Here is a 25,087-nt window from a genome sequence, read left to right on the forward strand (position 1 = left end):
CATTGGTATATAAACCACTAAACTGCACATACTGGCCCTTCTTGATGACAACAAGTAGAACTCACTCAGCTTTCTAGCTTCAAAGGTGTTACAATGTGCAACAGGGAAATCAAAAGGTTATAGAGTTACATTAGGCTGTTTAGAAAGCCCAGATGATGATCATGATAATAATAGAAGAAGAAGCTTATCTTAAAGCGCTTTACAGGAAAAGAAGTAAACACAAATAGAAGAAAACAATCAACAAAGATTGGAGATAAAATAAGCACAAATAAATATGAGGGCTTAGAAATTCAGTAGAGGGTACAGTGAGCAGACAGACACCAATTAAATCCTTTCTGAAGGTTTTCAGTCTGAATTTGAATCTGCTCAGGTTGGGTGACCTATGTCCTTAGAGATAGATTTAGAGAAGCTGAGTTCTGGACACACCGAAGTTTGATAAGTGTGGATTTAGATACAAGTAAGTAAGGTATCTAAATCCAGATGCAAGTAAGACATTGCAGTAATGAATTCTAAAAAAGATGATTATGTTGACCAGCTTTTCTGCTAGTCAGAGACAACATCGGCTGTATTCTGGCGATATTTCTGAGATGGAACAATGATGTTTTTAACTATTTTTCACATGATGTTTGCTAGCAGAACCCTGCATCAAGGTCACTCTCCTTGACAAAAGATATCTCCAATATCTTTTTGTTCCTTCACTTGTATAGCAAGTGCTAGGGAGAACATACAATATTTGAAAGGTCTCAACCATTTATGCATATTGTAACACTGTGGGTTTTTCCCAGCTGCCTGGTTGATACCGCGAGAGGAGGCAGAAAGCTGGTGTGTAATCACTCAATTTAGGGTTATTCACACCCGGGAGCTAGGACGTGATTGGTGTTCTAGGCAATTATAGTATTTTCTATAAAGAGTTTTTTTGAGATAAAGGGCTTGTTTCTTAGCTTTACAGGCATGTTTCTAGGATGAACACAGAGGAATAGCGTCAGGATGTTATATAGGGTTTCTAATTAGGAACCCAGGTGCTTCCAATATACACTCTCACGCAGTAGTTAGGGAGAGAATAGTTTAGAGGGCTGCCTTGGTGGTGTTTGAGCCCTCTAGTGGTGAACAGGGTCACAATATGAAGCGAAAGCCTCTATTTCCTTAAAAATCAACGCTACAGATGCAATATTGACGTTCCCGGAAGTTTTATTAATAGGCATCACATAACAGGAGTTCAGCAAACCTACCGCATAGTAAGATTTACTTGCCTCTGTAAACTCCAATCTTATTCTGTACGATCGCAGAATGATAAAATTGTTAAAGAAAACGAAGATTGTGCTTTAAGATGCTATTCGGATGGAATTTATACAATTCAGAATAGACTATCTTCAAGAGCATCATTTCTCCGTGTCTTTGAGCCAGGGACGCTGGCTTTGCTACCACTTTAAACTGTAAAAAAATGAGCTGAATTGCTGCTATATGTAGAAATCAATTACATGGAAAACCAATCAACTAAGAACCAAACTGGGCAAATCTGATCACTTTATACCAGTTTCATAAAGAATCAAATACACTAGAATTGTTTGCATTTATCACAAAGCAAATATAAAATCACACTTCATTAAATTAACGTCATAACGGGGCAAACTTTACAACTTCAAGTCACTGGAAAAAAAGTAGCAACCAGTGCTAATTATTAAAGCAAAAACTAAATATGTGCATTTGTAATCTTTATTTTCAATTGAGTATTGATGGAGAGAAGTATGGCAAACCCTAGAAATGCATTTAAGATGAAGCATTGCCACCTAGTGTTTTATATAGAGATCTGAAAGTGAAAATATTTTTCAGTACATCTTTAGATGTTTAGATAGTGTTGACATTAACTCTAGGCAATAGTTTTGACAGTCCCACTAAAAATTGTTAAGGTTTATGGGACAGATTAAGATTTCTGCAGACTTGTACAGGTTATGTATCAGATTTCAAAATAAAATAAGTCCAAATGTTACCGCCTGGTGAAGATTCTAACACTTCAACAGTTTATTAGTAATAAGAACATCCCAATAAAGCTGCACTGTAAAATTTAAAATCATGTTTGACAATTACATTTCTGATTTTATTGAATTCATTCATCACACCATGTGGCAATTAACAGGTCTAGTGAATTACTGTATTATAATACTGTACACTTTTACGCAGTTGCAGTAATAAGTTCAAATATTTAGCTGTATCAGCATGAGTAGGCTGCAAAAGAACAGGCAGAGGTTTATTCCATGCTGAAAAGAAAGGACAATGTTTCACCTGTGGAGCATTTCGATACTTGTGAATAAACCTCTGCCTGTTCTGTTGCAGAAATAATTAATCAAAATCAGTTGATTTGCAATTGAGTGCAAATCCAATCTACCACTAGCAAGGATTTATTATTCAATTTAGAACTAACATTACATTTTCATCAAATATCCCTAAATCATTTAAAAAGGTCAGATATTGCAGGACAATTCTGAACAGCACCATACACTTCTGCATGGGGAATATAAAGAGGACCAATTCTTAGGAAGCCAATTGTACTAAAAGGGCATCCCTCACATACAAATGGAGCGGTATTTTATATTCTTAACAGGACATGAGCTTGACTTCGAGAAACCCTTTTAAAAGATAACAGGTGTATGCTGCCTTTTCGTTAAAAGTTATGAAGTATAAGACACGTTTTTTTAAAGGATTTATTTAATAAAATATTTAGATGTATATCTCAAACAGTCCCAAAATAAGCAATAACTGAATTATTTTTCCTTTCCTGTGTTAAAATGCATATGAAAAAAACTAAGCAACAAAAAAAAGGCTAGCCTTAAAAAAACAAACTATGGAGTTGTCTATAACTTTCATCCTTTGGTTACAAGCAGTTCTTTGGTTGTTGAAGGCATTTCCTCTAAATTAGAGAAGGAACTTGTTTATTCTCTAACAGTAGAAGTTCTAAGTCAATTTTATTGTAGAATAAATGAAAGGACTTTAAATACATAAAACAGTCTGCTTAAAGTAAAAAGAACATCCTATTTCTCATGCCTTTCATATTAAGATTTCAATAGTAATCAGAAATGCAAGATCTTTTTTCAAATTCATAAAAAAGGGTTAAAAAGGATAGGAGTCCATGCAATATTTACAAGCACTAGGCTGAAATCTGCTTATTCTGAATTCACCAAGTTAATATTTCTGAATGGCCTCTTTATAGCAGTAGTGCAGTCAGGAGAGCTTCTTCATCCCCCTGATTGACTCAGCTGAAGATTTGTTTCTCAAATTAAAAATAGTGAACTATACAGGTGCACAAATTCAAGGTCTCGGGTCAAGTGAATTGTAGTGAAGAGGAAGTTTACAAATTGGGGCTAACTGGCAAAATGGTCTTCAGTCTTCCCCACCACCATACATATCAGCCAGTTTCTTGAAGCGTGGGCCCCATTCACCGAGGCAGTCATAGTCTTGGTCGCCCCCTGAGCTGGAAGAGTTGAGGGAGCTGAGTGAGCCGGCTTCTGAACCGCCTCCTTCATAATCAAACACCAAGAGGGAGTCATAGGGGGGAGCAGTAGGGTCACTGTCCGCAGCCTTCAAGTTCTGTGGAATTTGGAAAGAATAGACAATTTTGATGTATTCTTACTACAGAAAAATGTACAGATCATGAGATTACTACAACAACCCCGTTGCTTCAAAATTTCTACTAAAGCAGTTTGACTTTCAGTTAACCTGTTGTATTACGCAATTTCTTTCTGGCAAGAATAATTTGATTAATTTCGTAACTATTTAGCATGTATGATAAAATCAGTTTAAAGGTAAAGGGTATAGACATCAATAGTTTAGGCCTTTCTACTTTAACAAAGGAGTTTGATAGAGAGATTACACATGAACAGGAAACAATGGCTTCCATGCAGAACTTACATCCTCAATAAAGTTTCCAATTTCCTCAGGGTTAGCAGGCCGGGGTCTGTATTGAGGAGCAGGTAGGCCAGTAAATGTTGGAACCACGTCATTACGGAAGACTTCAGGACGATTATCCAGACCTCTGTGCAGCTGGCTCAAGTCATATTCCTGTGTACAAAATATAAAGTATATTCATCAAAAATGTTGCTTCAATCCCACATTCACAATAATGCCACAGTTCCCTTATCAACCTTTACTGATTGCCTGAAAGTTAAGGGTATCCCTGCGTATTCTCGAGTTTAAAGATAACGTAAGGTTACTAAATCATTTGGGCTCTCCTGTTTAGATTAATCAAAAGGTGACTCAGTTTTTTTTAATATTCTCTTTTATGATTTCTCTTCAATTTTAAAACATACTCCTTGCTATACTGACAACCGAAGAAGGCTCCACAGCCAAAATGCTGTCTCTTTTCCTTTCAACATGGAATAAACCCTTTACCCGTTTCCTTTGCTCCTTACTATACGGTACTCTACACATATTGTACCCACTTAATGAGCCACACTGACCAGTTCTCTCTCGGATGTTGGATATAAAATGTTGGCAAAGTCTTAACACCCACCTGATCTTCCTCTCCACCACCTTCTTCATCATAATAGAAGACATTGTCACGAATGTCATCCTCTGGAATCAGAGGCTCTTTTTTTACCCTGGTCCTTCTTCTGAGGAACATCAGCAGCAACAGAATCAGAACTGTGGGTTACAGACAGAGTTGCATTCAATACTCAACATCCAATTTTTGTCACCTCAGTGACTCGAGACTCAACCCTGGAGGTTGAATAGCTTGCAATCCATTCATTGGATGTCTGGCTCTAATATAATGTGCCTGTCTACATGGTCTAAAGCATTTCAAATTTTACAACAGAAAAATACTCAAAACAAAGCCTAATATGACTTACGTAGCAGTCCCAGAATGGCTCCCAAAACACCAAGTATTCCAGGCAGGGAAACCAGCGCATCACGAACAGGCATGCATTCTGGGTCTGGTCCTTTACAGTTACAGACTTTTGCTAGAAGAGTATTATCCTGGAAGTTTTTTGCAGCATCGAAGAGCCTCAGGACAACATTGTAGTCACCCTGCTCCAGCTTTGTTTTAAGATGCAACACAACACTAGTTTCTAAAGAAGAGAGGGCGGAAAAAAAAAGTTGTTGCAGATAATTGTTTAGAACACTTTAATGAAATTACTGAACTGCTGTAGCAATGGCAGCAAACTTAGAATGAAGGTAAGCCTTACCATTACCGGATCTACCTTATCCAAAAGGAAACTGGTTGGTAATCTTATATACCAACAAATTTCAATTACACTGCAAAAAGTATGACAAGATTCTGAAACAGTAAAAATTACATCAAGCTAAAATATTGAATTGCTATAACAATGCAGCAAAATCAGAATGAAGACTTTACCCTCTTTTTTTAATCCTAAACAAACCTGCTTTGAAATGTTTAGGTAAATTTAGTTAGTATTGCAATCTTCATAAATATCTACTATACTGTGAAGTGGCAAAAACCATCACAAAGCCACGTTTCAAGGCTCCCCATGTATACTAAAATCACTAGTTAAAATCTGATAAAATGTCAAATTTCAAAGAGAAGGAAAATTAACATGAGAGAACCTGTGACACTCAATGTCCTTATATAGACAGCAAAATCAGTAAACTTATTTCAATGGGGAAATTAATCACAGAACTGTTCACTAAAAATAACAAAGAGAAAGCATTTAACATTTACATTACAATTTTCTGTATATATACACTGATGGAAAAAAGAAATGCAACATTTTCTGGAATGAGAATACTATAGTTATAGATTATGTACTTTCACAAAAAGTTGTCAATTTGTTTTAAGCCCTCTGACCAGCAATACAGCTTGTGCAGTGAGGCATTGCAACTTGCCAATCACACAAAAGCTCGTTAGGTGCACTTTTAACCAACGAGGTTCAGGTGGAACAAAGCCTGATCAGGCCACCTTTATAAAGGCCTTAATTCAAAGCTTAGGTCACTGCAAGAAAAAGGCCACACTTGGTTTTCTGTGCATTCCAGAATGCCTCGAATGTCACCAGAAGCAAAAAGAGGGCCGCTTGCATGCTGCAGGCAGGCATGTCATGTGCCAGCGTTGCCAGACACTATGGAGTAAGCCGTTCCACTGTGTTCCAACTGCAGAGAAGGTTTCAGCAGACCGGCAGGACAGATGACCGTCCAAGATCCGGTCACCCTCGAGTGACCACACCAGAGCAGGACCGACACATCAGACTGCTCCATCTGAGAGATCGTTTCAGATCTGCCACCCGTACTGCTGCTGAAACTGCCAGCAGAAAATGCCCACATCAGTGACAGGACAGCGAGGCTCCATGCTGCTGGCCTTAGAGCAAGGCCACCTGTCAGAGGCCTTCTGCTCACACCTCCTAGACATCACACCTGACTGGCTTGGGCCAGACAGAGGCTGCGATGGACTCATCAGCAGTGGCATCAGGTGCTCTTCAAATATGAGGCACTCTTCAGCCTGTTCCACATTGAAGGGTGGGCCAGAGTGTAGAGGAGGAGGTGTTGCATTTTTTTTCCCCCCCATCATTATATAATCAAAAGAAGCAATTCCTCATATAAGAACAATGAGAATTCATAAAGAAAAATACTTTTCTCATCCATTATAGCGGTCCAATTATTCCTGGAGTCCCCTTGGAGAACCACACTGAACGGATCAGCATTTTCAGAACTATCTTTGTCCGTAACGGGCAGCAATACAGGACTAGATTCTTCATTACAGATGGTGATCTCTCTCTCTTCAATTGTTGGAGCATTGTCATTAACATCCAGGAGCTCTATAAGAAGTGTCCCAGTGCCAGTTGCAGGAACTTGATCTGTAACACAAATAGCACATTAAAAATCTGGAAAAATGAAATTTAAAATGTTTAATCAAGAATGTAGCAAAGAGTTTTACCATCATCAAATGCCAGAATGAGAGCTTTATACAGCCCATCTTTGACATAAGGAGACTCTCTGTCCATAGGGCTCCTCACTCTGATGAGCCCTGTATCTTTGGCAACACTCAGCCACCCTGCAGGATCACTTCCTATTCGATACCTGAAGGAAACATCACAGAAAAGACTTGTACAGGACTTGTTTCACATTTTCATATTAGACAGAAATGACTTCTGAATATTACAATATAAACCAACATCGGGAAAGCTAACGATGTATATTTAATAAACTTTAGTCACAAACTTGTACATCAAGTCATACAAGGCATCACTGTAACTTTATATGTACATCCTGAACTTAGATTATTTAGTTTGTGCCCTTTATCAATATAGCACCTTCACCAGTAGTTCTAGTACATTACAAAGAGATTAGAATAACAATACAGCATGTGAACATGAAAATTAGACCCTAGTTGTCTACCAAGAACTCCTCTGACTGTAATAAAGGCATGAGAAAGGTCCTTACCCTACAGCCTGCTTTCTTGCAGTGTCTGGATCTGTAGCTTTATATACATCCAGCTCTGTTCCGACTTCAAGGTCTTCTGACCGGCGAATTGTTTTTTGAGGTGGATCAAAGATCGGGGCCTCATTAACATCCTCCACATTTACAACAACAGTAGCAGTGGCTGTCGGCAGTCGAGTGGCAAAGGGCACTTCATTTTCTACTGTAATCAATAAAGTGTACTTGCTGTTCTTCTCAAAATCAAGACCCTTGAAGTGAATAAGAACCAGACATCTGTCACATCCACACAAATTTCCAGACGTTTTCATGATGTTTAAACTATAATGGTGTCACTCAGAATAAAAAAAAAGCACCTGGTAGTTCTGTCTTCTGAAGCAGTGACTTCAAGTACAAAATGCCATTACAAAACCTAAATGTACATTTAAGAACCTACTAAGAATTAAAGTCTTACCATTAAAATCATCGTTTCTCTACACAAATGTATATCTTTATTAGCATTTAATTTAACTTCAGGGAACCTCAATCTTACCTTTGCAGTTCTAACAATGCCCTCCATCTTGCCAGGCCCAGTGCTGACATTGAAGAACCCTCCTTCATTCCCTTTGACGATTGTATACCTGGTGTTCCAGGCTGGCGTGTGTGGCTCATCCATATCGGTCACTGGTAATTTCACCACCTCAAAGTCTACTTTATTTTCAGGCACAGTAACAGTATACTGCAGAATTAAAAAAAAAATTGAAGAAACAAATTCTAATCCATCCAACGGGTAAATATTACATTTGATCCACAGAACTAGAAAACATCCTATTTTATCTATAACACAATGAAATTAATACTGGCCTTAATGATGCTTAATACTGACCTGACCAGAATGAAAAAAGTGAATCAAGGCATAGGAATTAAAACACTGTGTGCAATTCACCTTTCAGCATTCGATCTTGAATGGGGTGGAAAGAAACGACAAAAAGCAGAACTTACCGAAACCTGTGTGAACTGTGGAGCGTTGTCATTACTGTCTGTTACAGTGATGACTGCAGTGGCAGTGGTCACCCGACCTTTCCCATCCATATCAGCAGCTCCAATCAGCAGTGTATATTCAGGATGTTGCTGAAATTATAGAGAGACAGGCTGTAAGATTGATTTAATTCTTTTAATAATCTCACTTATGTTTCAAGGAAACCCGTTAACTAGGACTCGGGAAACCTGCATGGGATCACAGAAAGGTCTTGAATTCTAACCTTCTAAATTGTTTCAGCCCCACCTTCAAATAAGAGATTTTCCTTAATCCTTAAACTGTGATAAATTATGAACATACCTCTCTGTCCAGTCCAGGCGAAGCAACACTTATTACTCCACTCACAGGGTTGATCATAAACATGTTAGGATTTGGCTCCTTAGGTTCTTGGCTTATGATGCTGTACTTGATAATCCCATTGTCTGTTTCAGGATCATCTTTGTCTGTTGCAGTTACGGTCATGAAAGCAGTACCTTAAAATATGAAATGCAGCGACAAAATGAAAGAAAGATTCACATGCATAGGACTGCAAAGTTCACATAAGCACTGTATCACAGTGCTACAGTATGAACGAATAAAACTGCAATAAATGGTCTAATCTTATACCTTAAGCATAATGTAAGAGGTGAGCAGTTTGAAGACACATAGCTATAAGAAAAAGTCCTTTAAAACACAGCCATGAAATTGCAAAAAAAATAGCTCTTACCTGGTGGAGATGCTTCTGTGGCATTGCCCAGAAAGGTGTCTTTGGTAAATTCAGGACTGTTATCATTCTGATCAATAACATTAATAATGATTTCCATAGGATCCTCTGCTGTTCCCCCACCAGCAGCAACAGCATGAGCCATAAGCTAGAAATAAACATTTATGTTTACCGACATAAATTAAACATGAAGACCTGGAAAACTTAAAAAGGACTTAAACACTGAGTTTACCGTATAATGGTCTATCTTCTCTCTGTCCAAAGGCTGGGTTACATACATCTGTCCAGTGTTCTTGTCAATGGTGAAAATCCCTACAGGGGGCTGATCTGCTCCTGGTCCAGTAATGCTGTATATAATTTGTGCCTCTTTGTCATTATTGGATTTGATCTGAAATTAAAAAAATTAAATGTCCAAATTGTTTTTCAAGCAACACGTCATGCTGACTGTCCCTCACTTTAGAGAGAAGACCAAAAAGGGAGTAAGAACTGTAACATTTAAGCTGGGAACCATTGATCATTTCTTACTATATACTCTCCCAATGTTTTCATTAAAGAGGTCTTACTTTAGGGCTAAGCGTCCTGTACAAAAGATGGAAACTGAAGAACCACATCCCCGAAAATAGCACTAGGCTTGAATACTTTATCATGATTGCATTCAGATGAAGGAAATTCGGGAAGGCACCTGCCTGAAATGGTGGTCACACTTGAATCAGAAATATCTGGGCCAACCTGCTGTCTACATGAGTAGTTTTATTATTTGAGCCACTTTGGAGTCACTTGTAAAGCTTTCTGAAGGCGTATTATGATCTCTATAATTCTGATACAGGCTTATTGGCTAGTATAATAAATTAAAATTAAAGAGTCACTAAATACCGTACACATAATTTATAACAGCTGGGTGTGGGTGCTGGGAGTAAAACATCACACTTACACAAAGTACAGATAAGATACAATTATATTCAGTTACATTATAAATTTGTAATACAAGAAGTTAATGATAATGTACCTTAACCAGAGTTTGTGGGAAAGTGCCTCTGTTGTTTTCAGAAACAGCGATGGGTGGAATGACCCAGTCTCTCTTCTGTCTCTTCCGCTCTCCAGTAGAGGACTGTGGAAACACCAGGACTGGGACGTCTGGAGAGGATTCAGGCTGTGAAAATGATTTTTTGTTTTTGTAAATTGTGTAATTTGTGGTGGTATTACAGCTTATAAGTTTAATTAACAACATAATACTTGATAAAATTGCATCTCAAATTGAGATGCAAAAGAACAACAGTACAGAAGTATAGTTTTAACAAAAGAACTTCAATTCTATCATTTAAAGTACCCCATTTGTAGAATATGGTCATGACTTTAAGCCATCAGGGGACACTAAAAGCTATGAAGTAGTTACCTGTCCAGGAGTGACACTATCCTCAAGGTGGTGGTGATGGCTTCTCATCTCATTTTCCACTGTGACTCTTGTGGTCAGTTTTTTCCCACTAGAATCCCAGGCATGGACTGAAAAACGCTTGTGTCCATTATGCAGGTTCACAGGTCTCTTCACCTTTATAGTTCCATCTGTGTCCACTTGAAATCGGGAATCATCCGACATATAAAGTGCTCTTTTACGTCCTGAGCAGTCATCAAAGTTCACTGCAGAGAGTTGAGTTACATAAGTTTTTTCAACTATAGCAACTTTCATAATCTTTAACTGGAGACAACAAACAGGTAGGCAGGTATGGTTTGACTAACAGAAGCTTAGTGTCCAATATTTTCAGAAATTAAGCGCATTAAAGACAGATGCTCTTTGAAATGAGCAAACTTTAATCTTTACCATTTTCTACATTGGAGGGAATGAAATCAGTTTAGGTGCAGTGGATCTATACATTCAGTACCTCAAGTCAAAATGGAAAAAAATAAGTACATATGAAAGTTCTGGAAACTAAATGTGAATTACAAAGGTTACATATAAATAACACTTATATAATTTATGTTACAGAAAACAGGAGAATATTCAATGTTATTGCTTTGGGAAACCTAGAAAAATATTAGCAAAAATGAATCAAGGGCCAGTTCCAATGCTTAAGATAACTATCCAATTAACCACCTATTGCAGATTTTAACATACTGGAATTTTTTTGGTTCAGTGAGAGTTTTTGCACGATTTTCATTATATGTACAACAGAGGGTTAACCACATAACCAGATTACACTATAATCCACAAAGTTTACCAACATAACAATGGGGAAAAAACCACAAGACCAGTTTTATTTACTAATAATTGCCTGTTTAATGATGTATTCAGGTAGAGGTCTTCTTTTGGACTGCACCAACATATACATGCTTGAATGTCATGAAATAATGAAACAACAATTATTCTCTAATTTAATGAATAAGTATAGGACCCAACTTTAAACTATCCCCATTATCATCCATTTTTTACTATACTTTCTACATCAAAATGGCAACATCCTTCAGTAATCTGCTGCCTTTGTCATTAAAATTCAATTTGTGAATGTCTTTATATGTGAGGCAAGACAAAGCTGGTTACAATGAACAGCTCTTAAGAATCATTAGCTCTCTGCTTTAGCTCAGACCTTCATTATATGATGGTTAGGTAACAATTTCAGGCTTTTTACAAAGCCAGTCTGGGTTCCTGGCAACTCAATGGATTGAATGCAAGCTACACGCCATTAATACTACACAAATACACCATATGTGGATAAGTATATCCTTAAGACAATACAAGCTACACAAAAATGTGTTCACCAAATCTTCAATCATGAAAAGTCAGATTTTATAATAAATTACTGCATTTTCTTTACCTCCTAGCATTCACTTTCATAAAAACTGTTTACGACCTCTTATGGTAAAAGTTACAATGAATTAATAATGGCCCTTGTGTGGATTACATAAAAGCAGCAAATGGCTTTTGAAAGCACTCGGAAGTTGAACTAATCTGAAATGGAATCATACTTTAAGGTACAATGACTCTTTCTCTTCAAAAGCCTCACTGTCCAAGACATTCAAAACGTCAACAGTAGTGTATTCCTGCTTTAGTGTGGTGGTAATTGAGTCCAAAGTGCTAAAATCTTTTTCCCCTTCCATTAAGAAAAAAAGAAAATTCTTAAAACAGCATCTCAAAAATATTTTTGTATTCATTTCTACACAGTCTGATTTTAACTGTTGAATTCAAAAGGATTACCATGGTATATTATCCAAAACCATAATTAACCTTTTGGTTAAATTAACTTGTGTAATATTTACAAAAACCAGTTAAAGGGTAAATCATTAAAGTTCCCTTTCTCTAGTTTGCTGAACTATTCCAGTTAAAAGTAATAAACAAAGCTTAATACAATTCCTTGGTTACCAGCTAATTTTGTTGATCAAAAGCCATTTGCCCATTTGTTAGTAATACACTAAACAGTTAAAAAGCAATGGCAAAATATAAGTCACAAAACATTTTATCCTTTGATATGTAGCTAATCCGATAAGGGTTAATTCTATGCTATGAAACTGCACATTCATTGTTTTATAGAACTGAAGTATATATTCTTGCAATACATTTTGGAACAGTTGAACAGTGTACATATATTCCTACACTTTACAATATTACGCCTGGTGTAGTCATCTTATAGACTGGAGATCTTGCATACTTGCCCAAGAAAGGATCAAATTACCCTCTAGCTCTTAGATTAGTTTTCTAAACGCTGGATGCCAGAGCTTTGCAATAGGAAGGCATAGCACACATTGCTCACTGTTGGCACTAGATGGGAGTCTTGTTTCACTGGTAGGTAAGCCATAGGATCACACACCTCAAGAACAAAAAAGGGTATAGCTCTCTAGGCTGCCTTATAGCTTTTTTTATATCATGCAACATTAAGTGATGTTATTTGAGATACATACAACAAAGACATAAAAAAAATTTTGGGGGAAAAACCTAGGCTATTTCAACCTAGGTTTGAATCTAAATCCTAGGTTATGCAAAATGGAGCTCAACCACACAACTAACCATTTAATGTCTGTGCTCCCAACAGGTCTACAGTGCCACACATCAACAGGAAGCTAAAGACATGGTCATCCAGTTTTGAGTAATTGAATATTACTTGCATATACACAGAAACATCCTCGAAACCAACAAAGTTTACCATCTAAAACAGAGGTATTTGAAAAGTACGAAGAGACCATGCCAAAATTTTATAGAAGCAGCTATTGGGTTTTAATACAGTTAAAATCTTGTCTTTCTACTTTCATTATAGGAGGCTTCAAACATCCATCCTCAGGATGAAAGTAAATTAAGGATATTTTAGCAAATCATTTGAAACTACACTGACATGTATAAGAAATCAGATGCTTACAGTTTTAATATTCTGTTGCTTTAAAGTTTACTGTTATTTTGAATTGTAATATTTTTATGAAACCTGCTTTACACATTAAAAAGTAAATACACATGAAAAAAATAAGTTCATGATTGTGGAAGCACTCAAACCCTTTTCTGTGGCAAACAGAAATTTAGGTGCAAAATATTACTGTACTGGCCACACGCCTACAGTACAATGGTCCGGAAGTGAATTTCAAGCAAAGAATTTTGAATTTCAAGTAAATTTCATTCAAAGCACATCAGGGATAAAGTCGTTGAAAAGCACAGAAAAGGTTAAATAAGTAAAAAGTTATATAACTGTAAAATACTAGGGGAACAAACAGGATTTTTTGCCTGTGATGTAAGGCTGAATAATGGTGGTTTATATGTAAAATGGTTTTGTTCTCCAAAATAATTAAAAAAAAAGCACAGATCAGAAGGGTATGAAAAATTTAGGTCATTCTACTCATTCTTCAAGAAATTGGACCCAGACTCTGCCTAGATCAGGCCATCCCACCAAAGTAAGCAGCAGAGCAGAGAGGACACTGGTGAGAGGTGCCACTGTGAGGCCAAGAGGGATCATGCAGTTAATATCCAGAACACTCCGCAAAACTAGCTTTTTTGGTACCTTTTAGCAGGTCAATGACCTAAAGCACACAGCTAAAGCTATACCAGAGTGGCTTAAGTACAGACAAAGGTCCTGAAGTCAATGTCAATGAAGTTGATGGAGACTTGCTTAACATTTGCAGCTATAATTATGATTGGTGCATCAACCAAATATAGTTTATACGTCTGAATACTTATGCAAACAGTATTTCTTTTAATGTTTGTATTGTAAGTTTGGTGTTCATGACCCATGATGCCCCTCTCCCCTAGTAAGCCACCATCATGCTGGAATAACGTCAAAAAGATGAATGGCTTGATTTGTGTACAGGTCAGAGAAGCATGTCTAGACTTAAGGAAAATAATTCAAGTCTATATCAAAAACAGATTATTCGATTGCATCTTTTCAAGCTTAGTCTTTTGAACCAATTACTTATTAAGAACCAAACAGGATTTTTTTCTCCTTTGTAACCACTTATGTTCTATACAAATATTGGCATTATCACATGAAAAAAACATCAGTTATATTAATGGCACAGCAAGATGTCTGAAATGTGAAACCAAACTGTCACTATTTAGTCCAACACTTCCTCTTGGAGTTATTTATTTACCAAGCACAAAGGTCTGATCTGCATAGACCCCATAAAGCCATAAAGCCAAGTATGTGCATTACCTAAAGGGAATCATCGGGTATTTTTGGAATAAACACTGAGGATACTACTAAGATTAAATTAATTCAACACTGGATACTGAAGTTCATTTTATTTTATTTCTTGATACTAGATTTAAGAAAGACAATCAGGTTGTTGACTGTAACCCATCCGAAAAAAAGTGAAAGTAAAAGAAAATTAAAATAAATAGGGTCATCATAGAATTAAGCTATTCAACACAATGCAATACCACAAATAGGGGGTAATCAGCATAAATTAAAAAACTGCAACTATGGCATCAAACAACGTTAAATGTCAAGTTGAGATATTAAAACTTTACTGAATTTACAGATAAGTCTACATAAAGGGAGTTTTTCCAAAGGAGTTGATTTATCCAACATTTTTAAAAAATAAGAAAAGTAGTATGGCTTCTTGCTTGCACACAGGAGACAAACCTGTTTCTCTACTAAAGCTGATTAAGAGTGATCTTGCTCTGACACGCCCAGTGAAACTAACAGGAATGTTCAGTATATCCAGCTCATGAGATCATAGTTCAGCAGAAAGGTTATTTTAACTCTTACAGTGCCTGCTATAGCATCCTCCTATACTAGCTATAGCACTCACCTTTTACTTTGTCTAAAAAAAATAACACAAACCTTGACTAAAAAGTCAAAACAGCACAGAGCAAAATCTGTTTCTTTACCATCTAGGAGTGGCAAATGAAAGATCTGTTGCCACTAATCCTTCCAGTCTACAACACAAAGCACTATAAACACAATCAAGAAACGGGGAGGGTTTCTTGTTTGCCAACAGGTGAAAGGCTTTATCTTAACAGCTGGAATTTTACAAATTAAGATAACTAAACTGCTACCAAACTAAGCTGTTAAAATGCAGATATCTAAAGGGTTGCTTACTGGGAATGCAGTACAACACTGAATTTGATTTGAAATAATCAGGATGGAACCACGTTGGAGTGTACATCCCTATATATATAAAACTACATTTCTGTTGGAAAAAAAATACACCGTTCTGTTTAGTACAAATGTAAACCTAGTCTGTTTGGCTGAGAAATGTCTAAAAGGCTCTCATGGATCAGGAGAACCTTCTCACAATTACTTGTCTGTCACTACTATTCAAAGGGGACTTATTTTTAATTTAATTCTTTCAAAACACTATGTAAGCATGTCTCTATAAAGCACCCGTACTAAAACGTGGAAGTCTAAAGAAGGTTCTAAAGATTTAAAACGGGTAACTAACACGAGTCAATAGAAAACAACATCGAAATTGTTTTACAATGATCTTGAGAAATCGCGTAAACGAACGAGAAAATTGTATGCTTGAAAAACAAAGCTTCATATAAAATATACAGCAGATAGTCATGTGTACCAAATCATACACGTATATAATTGCTTACCTCTCCCCAATATCCGGCCTCTCGGTAAATGTTCCCGATTTACTTTGAAGACAAAGCTGTCGGAACTGAAGCCAGGCTGGCATGGCACAGACTCGTCACAAGATCCTAAAGCCAAAACCTATAACAACAAAAACCGAAGACACTCAAGCGGACATTTGTAATACCTGGATGCGAACTTGCGAAATACAGTTTTGATTTGTATGCAAGAAATACTAGGAAAATAGTTACAGGGAGACTAATATAATATTATATATATATATCATATAAAATATATATATATAAATACCTCATGTTTGTGCAAACGACACTACTATAAGGTATAGTTTTATTAAAAGGAAGAAGAAAACTAGACCATTTTTGGAAAGGGTTTAGAAGCTTTGGTCAAGCTCAAGAAGCCTCTGTTTTCGGGCGACTGTGGGATCCGTTACACTTATTTAAGAAACAAATTCACATTGGCAATGATCAAAAATACTACAAAAACACTAAAAATAAATAGATTGTCCGAGAGGATCCACAGGTATATAACATGGAGTCCGGTTCACCAGTTCTTTAAATCATTTGAAACAGGAAATGGGAACGTACAAGTTTCAGTGTAATATTCTGAAAAGGTAATGCCGTATTTTAAGAACTTTCAAAATATTTTTCTGAAGGCTTTTTGGTGAAACGTTTTTATTAATAGATTCTCTTCTAGGATTGCTCTAAAAGGTAGCGTTAAAACAGAGCAAACAGCAGAAAGTTATTACAGGCTTGATAATTTATTAATGTCGACTGATCTACGTTATATGAACACATTGAAAGGATTTTCAATTGGTCTAAAACGCATAAATACAAACTACAATATCGGATGCTTTAAAACATACGTGCTGTAAGAACTGTAATACTAGGTCAAACGAGATTTCTTTGTGGATCTGGTCGTTGTCTTCAATCAAACACGAAGACTTACCTGGACCAAGAGAAGGATTACTCCCAGCTGTAAACTCCTGACACTCCCCATCAGCTTGAAAGGTTGTATAGAATCCCTTATTTGCTGCCCAAATCTGTTGATTATAAATCCTTAAGAGTCTTTCACCTTGTGGAAAGGTGTGCTTCCTTCAAAACAGAGGCTGCAACTGCGAAACTCTCGGTCCTAGGTAGTTTCGAACATACAGTGACGTGTACAGGTGACCTCGCCCATCCCTTCCTTAACGTCTCCGGGCTCCAATTATGGGCATAGCTCCTTTAATCACCACCTGCCAACAGGTAGAGGGTGTAAATCTCCGGGTCCTAATGCTAATAAAGTTCTCAAACCGTGAATTCCCCCTCTTACGAACGAGGATACACCCAGAAATTTACGTCACCATTTTTATTTCTGGAAAACAACGGATTAAACGCATTTCCTGATTTTAATCTTAATTTTATTTCCCAGTATTAATTCAAAAGACCCATTGCCAGAAATGAAAATACAATATATATTGAAACACCGCTTTTCGAAATGCCAGAATCTAGAGGCATATACAGTATTTGCGTGTAAAAGAGCATTGTGCAAATTGACAAAAAACACTACAAATCAAACTCAAGTTTAATCTTTATGTAGATTTCAGGATATCCTTTCACATCGTCTAGATAACGAAAAATACTAAAATGATTTCCCTAATTCCCTCTTTATATGGTCCTATTTGTGACTGTACAAATTAACTAATTCTTATAATAAATGAATTGTCACCTAAAAACTGGTTAAATGAAGTAACCACATGTAAGTTCTTATTTTAACAAAGTACTTTAAAGACAGCTTTAGTCGAAAAGTATGTATTGCAAGGCAGAGATCAAAAGGTTCTCATAATCTTTTACTCTGTGACATTGAAACCCTCCCACTTTACTATATAAAGTAGCTAAGACCATTTAAAAAGATTAATTTAATTCTATAAATATTTAATTACATACTTCATAAGCCAAATTTAAGCCAAAGACTACTGAAGACTCTATCATCCCTTCATTGGTTTAAGTACTTCCATCCATCCAATGAAAGGATGAAATTCATCACACAAACTGAGAATCCTCTGAGGCTGTGAAATACACTCTATATACTTAGGTAACACATTCATGAAACTATCTAAGGAGAAAACAAACCCACTGACAACATCAAGGAAGAAAAAAAACTCTCCTCATGGATGTCTTTCATTTACTTCTTTATTCAATTAAGGAAGCACTTATAATAATGCATAAAGCACTTCCAGTTATACATTTTCTCAAATGCTTGTATGAACAAACTGATCTCTTTCTAATCTCATTTGTAATAGTGTACAATGATTAAATGGCCTCTAAAGTGCCAGATTTTCTCTTCCAGTTTCACTCATTGGAAAACAGAACTCATTTCTTAGATTTTATACCATTTTGGAGCCCCTAAATATTGCTATCAACAAGCTGATCCTCGGTTAACTAACATAACAGAAAGTTCCAGGTTTAATAAAATATACTTTAATAATAAACCTTAATCTGCATTGCTCAATAACTGAAATAAGAACGCTGAAGTCACTGAAAGGGACACTACCTGCTTGTGTTTGTGTGTATTTTAAGATATAAAGACAAAATTTATATTAGGATAACATTCCTCATATTGACATTCTTCCCTTATGTTAATAAAATTATAGTTTGCTTCTGACAATTTTTTAACATAAAAAATAATGTAATTAAACATTTACAATTACTTATTACTTTAAATTACTTGATAAATTATAACTCTAAATTAATATTAACAGGAAAAATGGTCAGTTTCAAATCTTCACCACTTTCTGTTAGAGAAGGAAATGTAAATGTCTGTTGAAGTTATTCATTAACAGGCTGGACCTACCAATGTTAATATTGTACCAGCCAGATCGCAATAAAACATTCTCTGAAGTAGTCCCTTTGGCATTCTTTTATAGAGTTGTCCACAAATACAACATTTTTTGTTAATATAACTGAACATTTAAAAAATTGATTTATTGGTGGCTCATCAGAAACATGGACATCTAACGTAGTTATTCAATCAATAAATCTATTAGAATTACTGCATTATAAAGGAACCTATACAAATGCTACTACTTAATACCAACAACATACAACCTAAATATAGAACCTAGTGCAGTGCTGAACAGATGTTTTTAATCACTTGGTCATGATACTTCATGGGCTAGGTCATATATAAAGAGCAGTTGTTAGAGGACAGATCATTTCTGCAATAAATACATAAAGGAAATATATCAAGCAACATTTTGCAATTGTCAAACCAATAGACATTACAAAAAATTACAAAATGTTTCTTGCTTTCCTGCCATTTCAGAAGACATTTCATCATCACATACAGTTAGTATGAAGCAATCCTCTGAAGCTAACGTTGGCCACCTAGCATGGAAGTAAACACACCCATCCATGTTTGTTTACGTCCTCTCAGGTTCTAAAGAAATACAGATTCAAAATGCTGTCCTAAGGCCAGGCAACATGAGCCTTACATATTATTCCTACCCATCGTTTTGACTTTAGTAGCAAGAGTAAGATGTTGTTTCACACCCTTAAAATGTCTATTGTTGTGAATGATATGAAGCCTGTCAAAATTGCAAAGAAATAAGTTCTTCATTAATAAAAAAGAACAAATTATTTACCTTTTCTCAAAATTGGTGAAACAAAGTTTTCTGAAGGCGCTCTTGGCTTACTTGCAGAGACTGTACACATGAAGAGAGCATATGTATACTGACTTCATTCTGCACACAGTACACTGAATAGCACTATTCAGCTTCTCTTCCTGGTGGCAGACCCTCGAGATCCTAGAGCCTGCCCCATTCAGAATTGGAGAACCCTAGATTGTTGTCCCTAACTAGAAAACTGTTTTTCACTGACTTGGTGCTAATTAACATTTAGAGTAATATGATACAGGTATTGAGCATTCTCTAAAGTATTACAATGAATAATTGACACAATACAAATGCAGCATATTCTATATTTACTTTACGAATGTATTGAGATGACGGAATATAAGTTACCTTTTTAATGTTCCGTTGTAAAAAGGACAGGTTTTTTGCAGGATCTAAAAATATATGGTTATTTCAGGTTTTTCATGTATTTCACTTTGTTAGTGTTTTAAAAGTGAAATAAAACAATTTACCCTTTTGTAAGTGAAGCACATATTTCATCAAGATTTTCAAAAGGAATGCTATGCTACCTTAAACATCTTGTTTTATGTGGTTCTTTTATACAAAACAAAATAAAAGGTCAATATTAAGGTGAGGAAAAGACAAAATAAGAGTCATGTCAGCACAGACAAGCGGAGATGCAGGCATTGTTGCAGTACTTAAACTAGGCATCAGTATTAGCACAACTTTAATATGCGTTTAACAGATATACTGTATACATCTTCAAGCTTTGAACATGCTTCAACGTAGCAGCACTGTATACTATCATAGTGAAAAAATGAAAAACATATGCCACAGTAAAGCAATAACAATTATAATTTGAATGTAATTCTTCCATGTACAGTAGCACAAGCCAAATTTTGTTTTCAATTAATATCTATAAAGCTATAAAGCTCAGACAAATGCATACAGCCTCTGGGTATAGACGTTTGATATTCAGTTTTAATAAAAAAACCCTCAATAGATTAGATTGAAAAACAATTTTGTGCCTATATGTTATTCTCCTCATGAAGTTCTCCTAATTGTCATAAAATACAACGCATCAAGTTTTTATTTCATTTTTAATGTAACATGAAATTCAAATTAGACCAAGTGAGTTGACCTTTTGTTTCTTGTTTCTCAAATACAAAAAACGCCTTTCTTTCCAACATAAACTGCCAGACATACCCTGCCACATGACATTGTATTTTAGGTCTTCCTTCTGTATGCATGTTTTGTAAGAGATTGTGAAAATCAAGGTGCACTTCATGCACAAATGAAAGTTTTAAACTTAATGAAGTTGTAACATCATTATTTTTAAAAAGCTAAGTAACATTTTTTATGATTAATTGGGTTTCAATTGTTATTTTAAATGTGTATTATATTTAATCATACATGTTTGAATAAGGCCCAAACATTATAAAAATGTAATAAAGCAAAAAAGAACATTAAACAGTAATATCTCATTCTCAAGGTCTTATGACAGAAAACATTGTCTGCCACAATAAGGTCTTCAAATACTTGCAGGAAAAGCTGGAAAGAAAAAGACGTATATTTAGTATTTATCTGTTAGTATTTGAATCCCATAAACTCTGCTGATCAGTAAATCCTAAAACATAAGGAATTTACTCAACGTTCCCAGAGACTCCATGGAGATCCGTTATTAAAACTCCTATAATGCAGCAGAAATACCTATGTATGAACGTTTCTTCATAGTGATTGAAACATTGTCACTATGGCTAGTTTCCATTATTTGTGATACCTAACAGTACTCTCATCACTTTCTTTTTGCAGTATAAGTAACTCTAAAATACATTGTTTTGACCAGAGCTTGAAATACAGGATAATAACCACTGTACAGTAATTCACCACAAACATACAATATTATGTGATATATTGCATTTCAGATTACACTTAACTCACGCCAAACCGAAAAAAAAAATCACTATGGTGGTTTGGGTTTACCCATGGAAATTCAAAGTAATCCATCCATTGATCTTCTAATAATTTCTTCCAGTTCAGGGCAGCTGGAGCCTAACCCAGCAAGCAACAGGCACAAGGCAGGGTACATGCTGGGCAGGACACCAGTCCATCTCAGGCAGACACAAACAGGCGCCACACACTCTCAACAGGGGCAGTTTTCTCAGAAGCCATTTAACCTACCAGTATGTCTTTGGACTGTGGGAAGAAACCAGAGCACCCTGATGAAATCCATGCACAGATAGGGAGAACATACAGTACAAAAGTCACGCAGATATAACCCCTGATCAAGAATTGAACTCAGTGCTACAGGACAATAATTCTAACCACTGTGCTATAGTGCTGTCAATTCAAAACAATATATTTTTTTAATTTCTTCACCACTCAGTTCAGATTAATATTTGATAGTAAAGTCAAACGTCTTTCATCAAAGGAAAACTGGGGAGGTTTGGATCCTAGATATTTAGAAAAGATATTCTTGTCATTTTTGCAAGTGTGCTGTTTATCAAGGAATCCCATTCTGTTTCAAACAAGAGCAAACTCGCAGTTTTGAGCAATACATCTCAAAAACATATCTTAATATATCAAAAATATTTTTCTTTTTGTTAATTATTAATGATTTTTAGATCTATTGACCCTTTATTACCACCCCCTATTTTCTTCCACAAATCAATCCACATTAATTTTAATGGTAAAAGCTCATCCCATGTGAATCAGATTAGTTTTGACTTTTTAAATGCAGTACAGTTTACCGTCAGGGAAGCATACTGAGAATGTTAAAAGGCAGCCACTGTTGGAAAAGACAGGTGACTTTGTGAAGACAAAAATATGAATCACAAGGTCATATCAGGCTTGTTTTAGAAAGATGTTTGCATTAAAAATATGTTTAAGCACATGCTATAAAACCTGTTATCACCTGTCGCAGTCAGTGGTTGAAATAATATCGGGTTTCACAACAATGATATAATCATTAGTGTTAGTTTCAGTTTTTCATAGGAGTGCCAGATGTTAGTCTTAAAAGGTGTATTATTAAATTCAAAGAATGTACTAACATCTCAAAGTTTATGGAATATTAAACCTCTGCTGATGTTAAGGTCTTGTGAAGTGAAACTCCCATCAGGTTAAACAGTGGGTATGATTATCCATTATGTAATCTGGAGCAAAAAAAAAATGCAAACCAAAGCAGAGGAGGTTATTTTGCCCTCCTAGCTTGTTTCACTTTTAGTAGCTAATTAATCTGGCTTGATCTTATCCAGCCATTTCTTGAAATAAGCAATGTTGGGTTGAATGTTCTAGACACCCACAACCATCCATGCTGCCTTATGAAGACTTTTTTTAATAGTTGAAAACTATTAACTTTCATCAGAAGTGGGGAAAAAGTAATTAAGGTTATTATTCATGATCTAGAGCATGATCTGTCATTGGATGATTGTACAGTAAGTCAATACTTTATTTATTCCCAAAATTACATCTCTAACTGCTCATTCTGTATTACTCCTGCAATGTAAAAATACAAAGAAGAATAAAAAAAATCTAAATGGTTTGCTTCAGTTTCCTTAACATGCAGTATCAGAATGTGGTTTTGTATTTATAGTGGCTGTGATTCAGAGGCAGCACATTGTGGATAGACCCTGTGGCCTTAAATGCATCTACAGAGGAGGCTGATCATGAGGTCTTAGTGTGATGGGTCAATGACACAATCCAGGATTTTTTTTTTCATTTAGAAAGAAAATGTTTATTTTAACCACTTTTTACCTCTGAATCTAAACTCTTAAACGCAGTATTTTCAATGTGCATTATAATTCATATACTAAGAATATTAGTAAATGGCTAAGGGCACTCTAAAGCAAAATCTTCTCCGGAATTCAAATCCTGGGTCTCAGTAACTTTGCTCAGTATAAAACCAAGCCCCAAGAAGGAATGCAGAAACTACAAAGAAAAAAGTGTAGTGTCTTGGTTCCATACCCCTTAGGCATGCAGTCCATACAAGATGAGGGAGTGGAGTGCTCCCCCACCTCCCAACAAAGGCCAGATGAAATGCTAATTTCTCCAGCTACCTAATAAAGACAAAGAGGTTTTCAAACACCAGACTACACCCTGTCCCGGCAAAAGAAATTCAATCTCCTAGCGCAGTGTAATGTCACCACAACATAGTTAATGTCACAACACAGTGATTAAGCACCCATCATTTAGAAAATTAAAAATCTACACCTAACTGGATAATTATGTATATATATACACAATAACTTTTAGGGCATCGGAATATATCACAAATGTATACGTCAATATTATAAAACCATTCCAGTCTCCAACACCTCTAACTTTAAAATAACAGAAAGATCAATTTTGTCTTACCAGCGCACACACTTTGTATTGTTATCACAAAATAAACGTGTATATATACTGAAAATATATATAAGGTACAGTCCTGACTACAATAATGTCATTCGCTTTCAAAGGTGATATGACATCCGCTGGTTTAAACCGAGACAGCTGGACAGCTGTGAAATTAATAATTCATCAGAAAGTGTAAACACATTTAAATTTAACGAGCGCAGTTTGTTCCTCGCTGTACCCAAGCGAGCAACAGACAGACTAACGGCCTGCGCGCGGAGGCCACCCTCCTCCATTTAAAAAATCAGGTTCAACCGGCTCACAGCGACACTATATACGACGCAGAGCGTATACTGAAACGGAGATACGCGCTGTTGTTAGTGTTGTGTTAGACTACCAATAGTTTTTTTGTACTGCTGCTGCCATCACAATACGCTAGCACAAAAGTAAGTGCCTGCGTCATACTGTATATTGATACGACAGGGGACAAGTAGGGTGCTGTGTCACCACGCGTAGGCTGCAAAAGAACAGGTAAAGGTTTAGTCCATTTAGTCCACGACTAAACCTTTACCTGTTCATTAACACAGGACATTTATTTAGGGCTGAATATATTACAGAATGGATGAAGTGTGTGGTGGGGGCTTGTCTTTATCACATACTGCTTGCCATTGATACGTGGACATAACGCATCCCCCCCTCTTCTTATTTATTGTGGGAGCTGGGTCACCGTTGGACCAAGAGCACAGACAGGTGTCCTGGGTTGTGTGACGCAGTGCTCTTTTAATCTGTATACAGGTATACAGTTCGAGATCATTCAATTCCACGGCTACATTAACCAAGTGTATACATTACGAAATGAAAGTAATCGCAATAAATCCGTTTTGAGATCCTCTACCAACGGATACAACACACCCGAAGCTCAAACGTTATGTGATGTGTTGCTAGACTCATCTGCTGATTTTGGAAGCCTTTGGAGATGATTAGTTGTGATGCCGAGCCTTTTGGTACTTTTAAACAACACTTTTGTTTATCTCATCTGAAGA

At 36.1% G+C, this 25,087-nt stretch overlaps 1 protein-coding gene across 1 annotated transcript; it reads right to left on the reverse strand.

Annotated features, from left to right (window-relative positions):
- Window positions 1-1,170: 1,170 nt before the first annotated feature.
- cdh31 (cadherin 31) lies at window positions 1,171-19,814 on the reverse strand. The gene is made up of 17 exons (XM_088939144.1): window positions 19,725-19,814; window positions 17,051-17,336; window positions 16,108-16,225; window positions 10,492-10,733; window positions 10,105-10,248; window positions 9,331-9,486; window positions 9,102-9,246; window positions 8,696-8,868; window positions 8,359-8,487; window positions 7,910-8,095; window positions 7,384-7,628; window positions 6,878-7,020; window positions 6,573-6,797; window positions 4,842-5,060; window positions 4,505-4,635; window positions 3,904-4,053; window positions 1,171-3,582 (listed from the first exon to the last, which is right to left on the reverse strand). The coding sequence occupies exons 2-17, from the start codon at window positions 17,099-17,101 to the stop codon at window positions 3,376-3,378; spliced, it is 2,664 nt and encodes an 887-aa protein (XP_088795270.1). The 5' UTR covers window positions 17,102-17,336; window positions 19,725-19,814; the 3' UTR covers window positions 1,171-3,375.
- Window positions 19,815-25,087: the final 5,273 nt, after the last annotated feature.

The sequence above is a fragment of the Atractosteus spatula genome, chromosome 21 (genome assembly GCF_055471065.1).
Source record: "Atractosteus spatula isolate fAtrSpa1 chromosome 21, fAtrSpa1.hap1, whole genome shotgun sequence".
Lineage (NCBI taxonomy): Eukaryota > Metazoa > Chordata > Actinopteri > Semionotiformes > Lepisosteidae > Atractosteus > Atractosteus spatula.

What these genes read in the sequence shown, in the direction of transcription:
- cdh31 (XM_088939144.1), bottom strand. Translation starts at nt 17,101, where the DNA reads ATGGGGAGTGTCAGGAGTTTACAGCTGGGAGTAATCCTTCTCTTGGTC. An exon ending in CATTCTGGCATTTGATGATG is followed by an intron (nt 6,798 to 6,877) that starts GTAAAACTCTTT and finishes TTTGTGTTACAG; the next exon opens with ATCAAGTTCCTGCAACTGGC. An exon ending in TTGGAAACTTTATTGAGGAT is followed by an intron (nt 3,583 to 3,903) that starts GTAAGTTCTGCA and finishes CAAATTCCACAG; the next exon opens with AACTTGAAGGCTGCGGACAG.